Source organism: Aulonocara stuartgranti (genome assembly GCF_965226115.1).
Source record: "Aulonocara stuartgranti genome assembly, chromosome: 4".
In the NCBI taxonomy this organism is placed as follows: Eukaryota; Metazoa; Chordata; class Actinopteri; order Cichliformes; family Cichlidae; genus Aulonocara; species Aulonocara stuartgranti.
The window spans coordinates 15,791,362-15,804,584 of record NC_138942.1 but is presented as its reverse complement, the minus strand read 5'-3'; the positions used below and the strand labels follow the sequence as shown (position 1 = coordinate 15,804,584).

The 13,223-nt window shown below is 40.3% G+C and overlaps 2 protein-coding genes across 7 annotated transcripts in view; one reads left to right on the top strand and one right to left on the bottom strand.

Annotated features, from left to right (window-relative positions):
- sun1b (Sad1 and UNC84 domain containing 1b) overlaps positions 1-7,546 on the bottom strand; it is a 28,638-nt gene extending 21,092 nt beyond the window's left edge. For 3 of the 6 annotated variants that reach the window (XM_082531306.1, XM_082531308.1, XM_082531312.1), the window contains exons 1-2: positions 2,315-2,439; positions 1,814-1,911 (exon numbers count right to left, since the gene is read on the bottom strand). In XM_082531306.1, the coding sequence (XP_082387432.1) occupies positions 1,814-1,911; positions 2,315-2,326 (110 nt within the window). In that variant the 5' untranslated portion in view covers positions 2,327-2,439. Of the gene's footprint in view, positions 1-1,813; positions 1,912-2,314; positions 2,440-4,249; positions 4,561-7,384 lie in introns of those variants that run through there. The other 3 variants (XM_082531307.1, XM_082531309.1, XM_082531310.1) reach the window with 3 other exon arrangements.
- On the top strand, positions 6,945-11,998 carry LOC309705493 (uncharacterized protein). Its single transcript, XM_082531373.1, has 6 exons — positions 6,945-6,996; positions 10,784-11,093; positions 11,196-11,231; positions 11,390-11,539; positions 11,610-11,728; positions 11,824-11,998. The coding sequence occupies exons 2-6, from the start codon at positions 11,024-11,026 to the stop codon at positions 11,944-11,946; spliced, it is 498 nt and encodes a 165-aa protein (XP_082387499.1). The 5' UTR covers positions 6,945-6,996; positions 10,784-11,023; the 3' UTR covers positions 11,947-11,998.
- Positions 11,999-13,223: the final 1,225 nt, after the last annotated feature.

Here is a 13,223-nt window from a genome sequence, read left to right as displayed (position 1 = left end):
CACTATCAACTGCTACAAAACTTGTCTCTGCTCTTTTGAGTTTTGACAACAGATGGGCCAACGGTTTCTGTCACCTGACCCTGTCCCTCTCTGTGCTATTCTCTTGCATTCACTGTAGACCATGCACACTCAAACACACACACACACACACACATTGAACACATGAGGGGCTATTTGCAAGCGCCAACATTTAGTGCCTCTGAGCTGCAGTAGACACAGGCTAATAAAAACAACAGATCAGTCAACTAGCTAGTCAAGCAGCATAAACTGTTAGCCTAATCCTGAGATCACGGGCACGGCTTTGACTGGGAGGTTCATTAATAGCTCCCCAGCTGACTGCATTCAAAGGAACATGATTAGCGTGTTTGAGCCCTTCAAGTCTACCTTGCAGACTTGGGTGAGGAGTCAAACAAGCTTTTGTACATTCTTCTTATTTGGCCTCAGTCTAGAGACTGTGACTCATGAGACTTATTACTAGGAAAGGATTTCACACAACTTGAAAACACACCCTGTGTGCCACAATCCTGACCTGAAATCTGAAGAATGTTAATATTTTGTCATTTTCATTATAATACAGCATCAGAGATTACTTGCTACTCTAAAAGCTTAACGTAAAAAACATCTAGTCAGCCAACTACCACTGTCCATAAATACCAATCCCACCTGCTGACACATCAAATACATAATGAAAACAACACAACTTAGTGTGACACACATTTACTGAAGCTGCTGTTGACTTTGTCTTGCTGGCTGGGAAAGAGCACATGGATCTGCTTAGTGCACTTCTCACCATGTGATTTGCATTTCTGCAAGAGAAGCTGTAAACCAAATGAGGGGTCTTTGTTCGAACATGACTTTTTACAAGACTCTCTCATACTCTCATATTCAATTGAGAAGCTCCTAAAAGTCATGCAATCACTCTCCCATTGCCTAAAGCGAGGAAAGGCACAATGAAGTTACAATTTCTTGCTCTGCAAATGCTCCTCTGTTCTGAAAGCAATGAGTCGTAGATTCCTCCACATACCTTACTGATGTAATGTCAACCACGCCCAAGCCAGGATGACTGACAAGAAACAAGGTGTGGAAGAGGACCACGATGGGAGAGGCTGGTGTTACATGCATGCACACGTATGGACAGCATCCTCTCCGACAATAAATTCAAAACACCACGACTTCTTCTCTTTTCTTCTAAAAATCATTGAAAAGTTTTAAACTGCCACGCTGATTTTGCAATATAGCGAAAAGTGCGTACAGACAAGACAATATATTTCTGCGCAAGGCTTCTCAACTGCTCACCAAGCACGAAATGCACAACTGAACTGTGAGGCTGACTCATCAAAACCACAACCAGATGATATTTTTACAGCCACAGATTTACTAAAACCTCAAGTTCAAGCACAGAAATGTACTGAGGAGCAAATACACTTAACAATCTCATGCTGTTCTTATAAATGAAGGCATTTCTATTTTAAATGAAAAGCAAATCATGTGCATATTCTCAACTTTCAAACAGCTGAGGGACAGATGGATATTTTCAGTAAGGAAATAAAATCGGATAAAATGCAAGTCATAACCAAGTAGACAGAAAAATTATTACATGAGAATTAGAGTTTGACTTCAAGCATATTCTGTTCATGGACTAGAGCAAACAGAAGAGAGAGTATTTGGACAACTCTGATTAAAATGCACCAGTAGGATCTCAGCAGCCACAAATGACATGCAAGGTGTGAATGAAATGCTGTGGGCCTGAATGTTTGATGCTGCAGCAAGAGTACCGCAGCGAGTCTACGGCAGCGCAGCGCTGAAGTCTCACCTGAGAGAGTAAGTATAGCCGGTGTTCTCTGGAGCACACTGTGGTGGCGTGTATGTGTGCAGCTGGGAAAAATCCATGTTCAGACTTCTTTGTTTAGACTGCAAGAGTTAGGATTCAAGGCAAAGGACTATTTTAGCCAAGGACAACAAGAACAGACCAACTTCACAGACACACAAAACAAAATGCAAAACGCTTTGTTCAGTTTGTCTCTGGCAGAAATGATGAGCTCGAGTTGCGCCACAGCTTAACTGCATTTCGAGTACAGATTCAGAACTGCATCTACATTTTATAAAATAACACAGCACTAGCAAATTTCCTGCCTCTTCCCAAATCAATTCAAGCTCCATTCACTGGGCTGTTCTCCAAGAAAACACAACCGCCAGTAAGTGCTGTGCTGCACAGCCATGTGCGGGCAAGACCCTAATGAGAGCTGCTGGACATTCCTTTTCCTCTGAAAAACAATACTACTGTGTTTCTGCCTGTGGTTGAGAGTTGGCCAACCTCTTCCTCCATGCTGGCTCACGCTGGTAGATGACAGAAGCTACGGACACCAGTGAAGCTGTAGCGAATGACTCGTCTCTTCTCCTCCGGACACAAAGAAAACAAGCAGCTGATCGAAAAGGCTGGTAGAGACAGGCCAAAGAATGACGATCCTCTTCCCCTTTGTAATAGGAGGACTCCTCACCAGCACAGCTACAGCTACAGTGAGCACTTGAGTAAGCTGAGTATTATGAAACCCAGTAAAACACAAAGGGGTGGGGCTGATTTATAAGGCAATGGGCGGGAAGTCTAAAGCCAAACGGCTGGTCTTCTTAGTGAAACCTGCATTGTGTGAACTGCTGAACAAATACTTCGTTCCACATGCTCACAGTTGAAAGTTTCTCAGGTTAACCAAGGTAAGATTAATGCATTCCAACACAGCAGTTCTGCAAATATTCCTACTTTGGTGAACAGTTTGAAGAGTTGTGTATTGTTGCGAGCATGTCAATATTAAAGTGGACCCAATGTGTCCGTAGCTTAGATTTGCATTATCATGCAGAATTCAAATACTGGGCTGTGATGAAAAGCTGCAGTCCATCCACGGCCTGAAACAAGCCATCTTAGCTCCATTTTTAAGCCTGCTTTCCGTCAATGGCCTCACACTTGCATACGAAAGGTATGACTGGCAAGTGGGTGGGACTGCTGAGTGTCCCTGATTGCTGTAGTAGGGATATGCACTCTAAATGATATCATACAGAGCCAAGGGTAGAAAAAGCTGCCTGCAACAGAGCATTTAAGCAAGCTGAAGAGTGAGATTTTGGCTCAAATGGATCACTTCCACGACCTCACCACACAAAGCTACATGCAGAGTATAAGGTGCCTCAGACAGCTTTAAATGAGATAACTGATGCAATAACAGTGTCCGATTGGAGGTTTCTGGCCACAACAGAGCAACTATTCTAGATGGCATTCTGTGCATGTGGCAGTCTGACTCAAACTTCTGTTCAACAACTCAAAGACAGAGCAGCAGAATAAAACAGATGGCCATTACTGAAAACCCAGCACCAAACTCTCAACACCATAATCTTAATCACGATTTCAAATCCACATCCAAGTCTCCAAGCCGAAAAGCGGGATAAAAGGAAACAAATTCCCAAAAGCCAAGGGGACTACTTAAATTCAGCCAGGATTAGTTTTGGGTTGTTGTTTTTTTTTCTTTCTTTCCTTTTTTGCAACATGTCAGCACTGCGCTGAATCATGACGCAGGCGCTGAATGTGGACACTCCGAAATTAAATAATAATCTCCCCTACGGTGCATTAATCCACCAAGAGACAAGCTGAACAGTAACAAGAGAAACAAACACATGCAACACAGTGACACCTTTACACCTTTCCCACAGTACTATCGCACATCTCCCTTTTTATTTTTTTGCTGCCTCCTTTACGCAAACTGTGTGCGACGAACAGCGCAAACAGCTGAGTCCTGTGACTGCTCCAGCTACTGTCAAAACACAGTAATACACTAACACTGTTTACAGCACATGTGTACTCCTGTTCTAACTGTATTGCGCTCAGGCCCGATGACATATCAGCCCCCTTACATTCGTGCTAAATTTAGAAGCTGGATGTATTTAGACAGCGCCGTCACTGACTTACAGGCTTGTGCAACGACGCGCTAATCACACTGCTCATCGTGCAGGTCAACTTGAGATTTATCTGTAAAAACAACACGCATTTACTGATCACTACTAACCACTGAGAACGCGTCTAACGTTTGATACTGTCGCAGATGTAATAAAACGACCGTAGAAAATCAGGCCTAAAATTGCGCACACTGTCAAAACTGTTGGCAAAGGAGCGCAGCGAAGATCCGAATTTAAAAAAAAAATGCAAACATACTGTCACTAAAAACAGTTTCTACATTAATATGATTTTCAAAGCAGCTGGTCAACTTGCCCGCGTTGTTAGGCTCCATTTATGCTGTTATTCTTTAAGAGCGTAATCCAAATGAGTAAGATCCACACAGTACTATCAGGGAACATGCGCAAACTTCTGCCAGCATCCCGACGCGCGGAACCCCCAAAAGGCTTATTTATGACTGCGGATCCACAAATCCTTCAACGCTATTTTCTCACAGAAATACGCCAAAGTTTACAAGTGGGGAGAGACTGCTGTGCTAGTGCACAACAAGCAGATTTCCAAAATGGCTTCCCGGGCGTAACAAAGCCAGAAGGATCGCTGCTGAGCTGATCCTCCCACTCCCAGACCATCCATTGTCGGCCAGAGCGCACACTTTAAATCTATTGGAGGAAAAGCGGCGTTGCAACGGCATCTGCTGAGCCACTGCTCGGTGTTCCGTGCACTGACGGAGATCACGCTTTTGTTTCAACTAGAAATCCCTGCATGACACCTGCCGCTTAAAGGAAGCTCGATCCATTCATGACAGCGCTGCTGAGGCTCTCTTTATAATAATTTTGTAATATGAAATATTAAATAAGAAAAATAAGACTCGCTCATTTTCACTGACCTCCATATAAGTTATTGTTTAACATTTTATTCCACCACTTGTATTTTTTGCTCCATGTGAAAGGTGAAAGAGTGGAGATGAGCAGGTGACAAGGGGGGGGGGGGGGATAGCCAATCCTGACGAGGCTGGTGAAGGAAGTGAGAAAATGCGGATCTTAACGATTATATTTAAAAGCACCAGACTTTTGAGAAGCCCCGTCTTTTTTTATGCACCATTAACAAACTTGTGAAGGGAAAGGGAAACGCTGGCACTTGCTGCTGTGCTGTTACTACAAACCCTCTAAAGCAGGATTACACCAAAGTTATTAAGGTGTTTTTGTGCATTCAGTCATGTTGAAACAGCACAATGACTAATGCCAACACAAAAAAGTGTTAGTCTGGAAATGATTAAGTGCATAAAGTCACTGCTTATAACAGCCTGCATGTCTGCACGGGTTTTCTATTCAGGATATTTCACCCTGACTAAAAGAAAGAGTCGGTATGGTTGCATATCTGGAGCTGAATTTATCTAATCTATCTATCATTTACACAAACCAATACTATCAAGTGAAGGTCCACTGGTAGCTTGCCTCATAGGCGTAATAAAGACAGTGTGGAAATGCATGACACTTGTAGATGTATGGAAGAAAATAAACTCGTTAAAATACTCATAACTAAACAAAATAACCCAACCACCAGCTTGTAAAGCAAATCCCACACTTTCTACATGCAAAAATCAAAGATCAGCCATTTTTATTACTTTATTGAGCCTCGTGAAGCTCAGTGCTTCACAAGTCTCATGCAGTAAAGAGTTAAAGTGAAAGGGTGTGGCTCATTTTAGGCACAAGAATAAGAGAAGTGAGAATATGGCAAGAAAACCTACAAACAAGTTGTAGGTTTTCAGAGACATAAGCTTCATCACTACCAATACAGTCACTCACACTGCCAAATCAAACAATCCACTTTACAATCAAATCCGGATCATGAGTAATTACACTGCTAAGAACCTTGTTACCGTTTAATGCAGCATGCGGCAAAGAGAGGAAATAAAACACAGCCCAATTCACAGCAAAATGGAAAGGTTACTGTAAGGGGGATTCCTACAAAGAGTCAGGTTTGCACGATATATACTGTAGGTTCTCAATTTGTATAAGACAAATATCCCCAACCCAACCCCCCTTCAAAAAAAATGAACAGGTGCATATATATATATATATATATATATATATATATATATATATATATATATATACACACACATACACACACACACCAACCATTATAATTATTATATAACCCTATATATATAATATATAACCCTATTCCTCTGTGGGGCAACCTGCATATGGCCAATAAAGCATTCATTCATTCATTCATTCATAATGTTTGTTAAATAAGTTTTACTCTTCTCAGAGTTGTTCAGAGCCATACTGAGGATTTTGTGTTTCAACATGCCCTAGAATTATTATGTTCCTGTATGAAGCCACCGAAGTTTCCAATCATGTCCAACAGGAGTCTGGGTTAGATAAGAGAAACAGTAGACATAAAGCTAAATACTATACTGTGCAAAAAGAGGGGATTTTGCACCATAATCACTTTTACCTTTGATTTTTTAAAACTAAAACCTACCTGTATAATGCATGTTTTGGAAGCTAGTGGCACTTATCATTCAACATCATAGTCTTATCTCTGCAGACGATAAGCTGAAAGAGAAAGCTCCCACAGAGGCATATCAGACACCTAAAATCTCTATCCCATTCTGAACAGGCGTGCTTTAGAGAGGCACCATCTGCTGGACAGTCTGCTGCACAGCAACAGTGTATTCACCTTATGGGAGCTTTCGATACGATCTAATTGTAAGTTTTAGCGTCAAGGGCGACAAAAGGTGGGCTCAAGAACTAAGGAGCAAGCCCACTCACTTCCGGTTTCATCATTAAATATTAATGATTAATTACTATGTCTCGTGCAAGTGCGTTTGAGATCAGGAAATAGAAAACAAAACTTGTAGAAAATGTGAGTGTGGAGGACCCATGAGAAAGTCAGAAGTGGTTGTCGTAAAATAAAAGGGGTTCGACAAAAAAAAAAGAAAAAAAAAAAGAAAACAAAGTCCGAGTGTCTGGCCACTTCCTACGAAAACGGAAGTGTACACTTGTCAAGTCTCTCGCTTCTTCACGTGGATCCTTTTTGCTCTGCTAAAGGTTTGTGGAAGTGTTGGTTTAACTACGCCTGCGTGGAAAGCTCCTGATAATATGCAGTTGGTCTGTGTTCAGTTCACGGACCAACTGCCCACAATCACCATTGTGGAAAGAAAAGAAGAAGTTAGCCTCGCTTGTCCTGATGTGAGCCTCTATAATAGTCAGTCGTGCCCACAGGCGTCATTTACAGTGCATACATTATTTGTATTATTATTTTTCTTTTACGACTAAATATTTCCCACCAGTAAAATTCTCCACAACGCAAAACACCAGATGGATGCAACACGGAAGCAAGTTTAATACTAGAGATCATCTGTGTAGCTTCCCATGAGAGCTGAGAACAGCACGCCTAAAAGCAGCACACATCATTCGCAGGGCAGAGTGTACTCACATGCTGAGAGTGACTGCGGGTTACTGACGGTAAACTCGTGGATGGTCTATTCATGCAGCCGGCTTACAGCTTTCACAGTTGTACCTTCACATTCCCGAAAAGAGGACTCAGCTCTAACGTTCGCCTTTCCCGCACACGGTCACTTTTTCCGTTGCAGCACGCGCGTCACCACCGTCACTCCATATATGGTAAAAATGACCATATACGGGAGCCAGCTCGACCGCCCATTCAATGGGCGGTTGAAAATAGCGTCACTTAGTGGCCACGTGCGTGGATAAGAAAGTTAAAGCTGTAACATTTGCCCTGTTTAGTTTAACCTTCCTCTCGTGTTAGCTTTCTGTTATCATCTCTTATGTTAGCGGGTCGGTTTTGACCCGTGAATTAAATCAGCTATAAAATATACTAAAAACAATAAGTTATCATCCAATTTGTTTCTCATCTCTTGGTTACCTTGTTAGGCTTCCTTATCCATGAAAATGTTGGTTTTAATACCTTTGGCGTGGGCCTCTGGGTCTTTTTTTGTCACTATACCCCTCGATTTCAATTTAAAAAAACTGTAAAATTAACCTCAAGAGAATCATATTAATAAATAAAAGTTTTCTGTGTTACCTGAGTATTACTGAGGGGTATAGGACACATCTCTTAAATAAATCTGTTTTATTGATTTTTTTCATTTTAAGATTAATAACTAAAATGACATCTATGGTGTTACAGGTCAATTCCGACCCATAGACATTTACATCAAGAAAAGACAAAAAAAGTTTGTTTTTTTTAGCAGTAGACCTTTAATATAAACTGAAAAAAAGAAAAAGTCCACTCCTCCTTTGTTTTGGTTATAGCCGTGGGCAATTGTGGGCTTTTTATCACTTCCCAATGATACAGCTTCACCTCAGTTTCCTTTGTGAAGTTCTTGTCCGAGGTCATATCTGGTAAAAAATAAAATAAAATATCACAGCTGATATTGTGATCCTGCAGTCCAGTGGTCATATGGAGGACCACACATTTTCATTGTTTCTTCTCAGGGGTGCCACTCGCAGCTTTGACTGTGAAAATCTGTACATTCCAGGCATAGTTGGTTTTTGCATCACAGGCTTCCCAGATTTTTCTGCCGTTTTTCCCTTGCTTACTGGGTATATATTGCCGGAAGGGGCATTTTCCTCAAAAAGTGGACAAGACGTTCATCCACTGTCACTGGCCCTGGGATGAACATCAGTGGTAGAAGCTGCACCCATCTCTCCCAGACATCCCTGATGGGAGCAAGCTTGTCAGACCTCGGTCTGGTCTCTCTGTTGTCAAATCTGAGGACTCTTGAATCAAAATGATATCAAATGTGTGAAGTGACATCGTTGCCCAGAAAATGTTTCTGCCTGTCGATGCATCCCATAGACAATCAGTGGCCTCATTGCAGCATCTGTACACTCCAGCAAGAAGAACACCAACGAAAGCATCCAGGTATTCCTCATCATGTCGCCATGGACTTTTTTTTCCTTCAAGGTTTATCATAGTAATGATGATTCTTTCTAGTGACAATGGCATAAATATCTCAAAACATCTCTTGATGTCACTGACTTTGGTCAGAGCAAACCTTGTGATTCCAGGGGTCATTTTGATGACATTTGCAGCAGCTGCCCTGCCATGTACATCATGAGGTACTGAGCTCCAAAAGATCTTACCATTTTTGGACTTGAATCTTTCAGCAGGGGTAGCTTCAGCACCAGCGACCTCCACCTCTGATCAGATGTGTCTGTGTCTTCTGGATGATAGTCCACATTGCCTTCTTCCGTAGAAACCTGCCCATCTGAATCGCTATGCTGCTCTGTGTCCTCTCCTTCATTTTCACCAAAAATATGATCCTGAACTTAGCTCACTGTGAATCTTCTTCTCATTTTTTGTATGCTGCAAATTGTAAATGTGCACTCTGGAAGTCAAATGGCCACTCAAATAGTGAATTCACCTCACATGCCCGTGTTTATTTTGTTTTGTTTTTGTGCGGGTATACTGCAAAAAACATGCAAAATAAGAATCCCCTAAAGCTCATATGATTAGGAGAGGCGCTTGCTGTAAGCGTTTTAGCTGACAGTGCACTTATGATTTCAGTTTTGGCTTTAATTATTGCTTTATACTCATAATATTATACCTGGGTCGAAACCGACCCTAACAACACAAAGGTCATAATTTTATAATTTAGTGAAAATATTTTTTTTTGTTTTATTTTGTAGAAATAGAGGTTCCTGACAAAGTCAAAAAGCCTTGATACAATAAACAAATGTATGTGATTTTTTTATGCATTTGAAATTTAAAATGGGTCGGTGCCGACCCTAACACGAGAGGAGGGTTAAAGGAATTCGCTTGTCAAGCAACTTACAGAGTAACTTATTAACAAAATCGGTGCTTAATACTAACTTTTTCAAGGTGAAGTGTTAGTGATACAATTGCTTATTTAATCTAAACTGTACAACAGATAACATAAAAAAGGGGACACATTTTGGTCCATTAATTTTTATATTTACTTTTAAATACTGATGAACATTAATCCACAATCTCTCTCTGTGGTCTTCCTCGTTTCTAGCTCCATAGTCAACATCCTTTGTCCTGAATATATCAGATATATCAGTATATATCATATCTGATATATGCTGATCAGATATATCACATATAGTATCTATCTATCTATCTATCTATCTATCTATCTATCTATCTATCTATCTATCTATCTATCTATCTATCTATCTATCTATCTATCTATCTATCTGTGTGTGTGTGTGTGTGTGTGTGTGTGTGTGTGTGTGTGGATAGATAGCTAGATAGATATAGATATATCAGTGTGCAGTAGCTTTTAATCAGACTGTGCAGTGCTCTATGCTCTGTCTTACTATTAACATTCAACCATTGTACTATGCAGTATTCCATCTTGCTGCATACACACACACACACACACACACACACACACACACACACACACACACACACACACACACACACACACACATATATATTGTAAAGTGTACATTTGTCTCCACTGAGGTATAGTATTACTCATATAGGTTATTTTTTTTATTCCTGCTCTATTCATTTTGCTGCTGTAATAACAGGAATTTCCCAACCATGGGACAAATTCGCTTATCTTATCTTCATTTCTAATCCTGTCTCTGGGTGCAAAGACTTATAATTAGCATTGTCTATCAGTGTTGAAACAAATTTTTTAATAGAGTTTAATTTACTCTTTTTGTTGTAAAAAAAACCCCATGAATGATGATGAAAACATGAATAGCAAATGATCAATGAACAAATGCACCCACCCCACACCTGTTATTAAAAGTACTGTACCTCTTAATTCATCTTTTGACATTTAATATTGCATGCATTTATCAAGCCTATGCTAAACTGTGTTCTTCACAGACCCCTATCCAGAGCAGAGTGAAGACTCCGGGCAATATTTTTAGAAAAGGAAAACCTGAAAAACAAGACACCTGTCACTTGTGGAATGGTGGTGATGTGATCCCATTGTCTCTAAGATCACGTGACAACATTTTATGAAAGGGAAGACAGCTGGGTGCAGTTGACTTCTTCTTGTCTGTTTCGTAGTGTGCAGATAGCTGCTACAGTGTTCACAGTTTACATGTTTGGTGTACAGTCACCATGAAAATTGCTATTTTTGTGCTGTTTGTGTGCCTTCTTCTTCCTGTGCAGCCTGAAGAGATAGATCACTGTAAGTAAACACTACAGTCACCTTGGTTTCCTCAGTCATCAGATAATATGTAGTTCGGTTTCTGCTGAAGAGTGCCTCTGTTAACTGTTCTATTATTAACAGACACCTACTGTGAGACTTGTTTAACAGTGGCACAAGGTATGTTGGACAATAAATCATTATGGCTAAGAGCCATATTAATGGTTTCTGATAACCCAGTAGCACAATCTAACAAATGGGATAGCCAGGAATACAAATAGAAAACAAAAGACAAAAGAAAAGGGGAAAGCAAGTCACAGTCTATAAATACCTTACAGAGCTTGAGAAATCCATCAAGGAAGCCCCAGTTAAGAGCAGACACACAGTTGTTAAACGCCTCATCAGTGGGGCGTTGTGTGAGAAACCTCTGCCTCACAGTCACCATGTCTCTAAGGACAAACTGACATCAGCCTGCAGACACTTGTTAGGTAAGGTAACATCAGATATGTCAAGTAATTTATCTTGTATTCAAGAACTTATTCTGGATTTGCCATTCAGAGTCTCACCGTGGCCAGTTCTATGAAGCTCTGGTGAACAAAGAGCCGAAGAATCTGGATATAGCTCTGTGTTATGAGCACTCCAACTCATGTGTGGGGGTTAAACGCCAGACTTTTGAGGTAAGCTGTCAGTGAGCGAGTAGCCAGTTGTGAAACGTGAACTTCGTGTTTTTCAAGTACACAAATTTGCTCTTAACATTTTGCTTTTGTGGCAGGATTCTAAAGGCGCTTTTACTGAAAGTGACATTGATGCTTTACTTCGGGACAACAAGGAAAATGTTCGCATTGCTCAGCCGATACATTCAGGTTCCCCTGTGCACACAGGAGATGAACTCTGAGAATTTCAGCATCATTTACTGTTTACTACTGTAAATTCTGGACATCAGTAAAATAAATAAATCACTAAAAAAACATAAACCAATAATTTTGTCTTTAAATTATACCTTATGCTGTGTTGAGTTGTCACTTTTCTAAAGAATTTATTCAGCCTCAGATAAGGAGTGTATATTCATTAATGAACAAATTATATAAAATTGATAAAGGGGAAGTTTATATTTCAAGCCTTGGGAAGCCCTCACTTTTCTCTGACAGAAATAGGAACTTCCAAAGTGCATCTGAAGTGATTTAGCCTGTTTTCCTATGTCTTTATTAAGATAATACGAGGTCTGTTGCCTGCTGGAAAATGAATCTATTCTTTGCCATTTGCAGTCACCTGTTTACAATAGGAATTCTAAAACATTTTTAAGGTGCTCCCACTTGTCTTCATTCTTTTCTTCTTTATTATTCTTCGGGATGTTACTAACCATTAAAACAACAACAATTTCTAATGCACTTCTTTCAGAAAATTCATAGAAAAATGCAAAACTCCAAAAAATAAAAAATAAAAGTGGGACACAAAGGAAGACATAAGGATGTATTATTGCACTATAAGCAATTTCATCACAAGTGTGCAGATTCAATATCTTCTTCAGAAAAGTAGTTTGCCTTTTGGACACCAAAAATCCAGGCCAGGCAAATACAACCACAACAATTAAGACTCCACAGTTACAGAAATTCAAGGTATTAACAATAAGTAATAGTAAAAACAAACCACAGCTGTGTGCAAATCACACCCATATAATATCAGCTGTGTTACCTTGGGATGGTTGTAACTAAGGTGGCTCAGGTAAACTACTAACCGGAAGGTTGGTGGTTCGATCCCAGTCTGCTCCATGCCAAATATCCTTGGGCAAATACTAACATCATGGTGCTCTCTGATGCATCTATTGGAGGTGTGAATGTCTGATATGAAGCACTTAGGAACAGCATAGAAAAAAGTGCTTGTGTGAATGTACAAGTTGCTCAGATAGAGTAAAAAAGCGCTATAAGAACCAGTCCATTTACAAGGTATAAAAGTCCTCTGGGCACACAATACATACAAAAGTGGTACCCTGTACTTCTGTCATGATGTTAGCAAGGTGTCTTCACGATGAAGAAGGTGTGACACATTGCTAAGGATACATCACCCCTTATTCACCACTCAGGACTCCCAAAGGTGAATCGTACTGTGTTGTAGCTGACCTCAAATCTTTCTGTCCATGTTTGTAATCCTACTCAGTTTGTTCTTGTTAACTAC

Coding starts and splice junctions, on each gene's coding strand:
- LOC309705493 (XM_082531373.1), top strand. CDS start 11,024: ATGAAAATTGCTATTTTTGTGCTGTTTGTGTGCCTTCTTCTTCCTGTG. Junction 11,094..11,195: donor GCCTGAAGAGATAGATCACT/GTAAGTAAACAC, acceptor TATTATTAACAG/ACACCTACTGTGAGACTTGT. Junction 11,729..11,823: donor TTAAACGCCAGACTTTTGAG/GTAAGCTGTCAG, acceptor CTTTTGTGGCAG/GATTCTAAAGGCGCTTTTAC.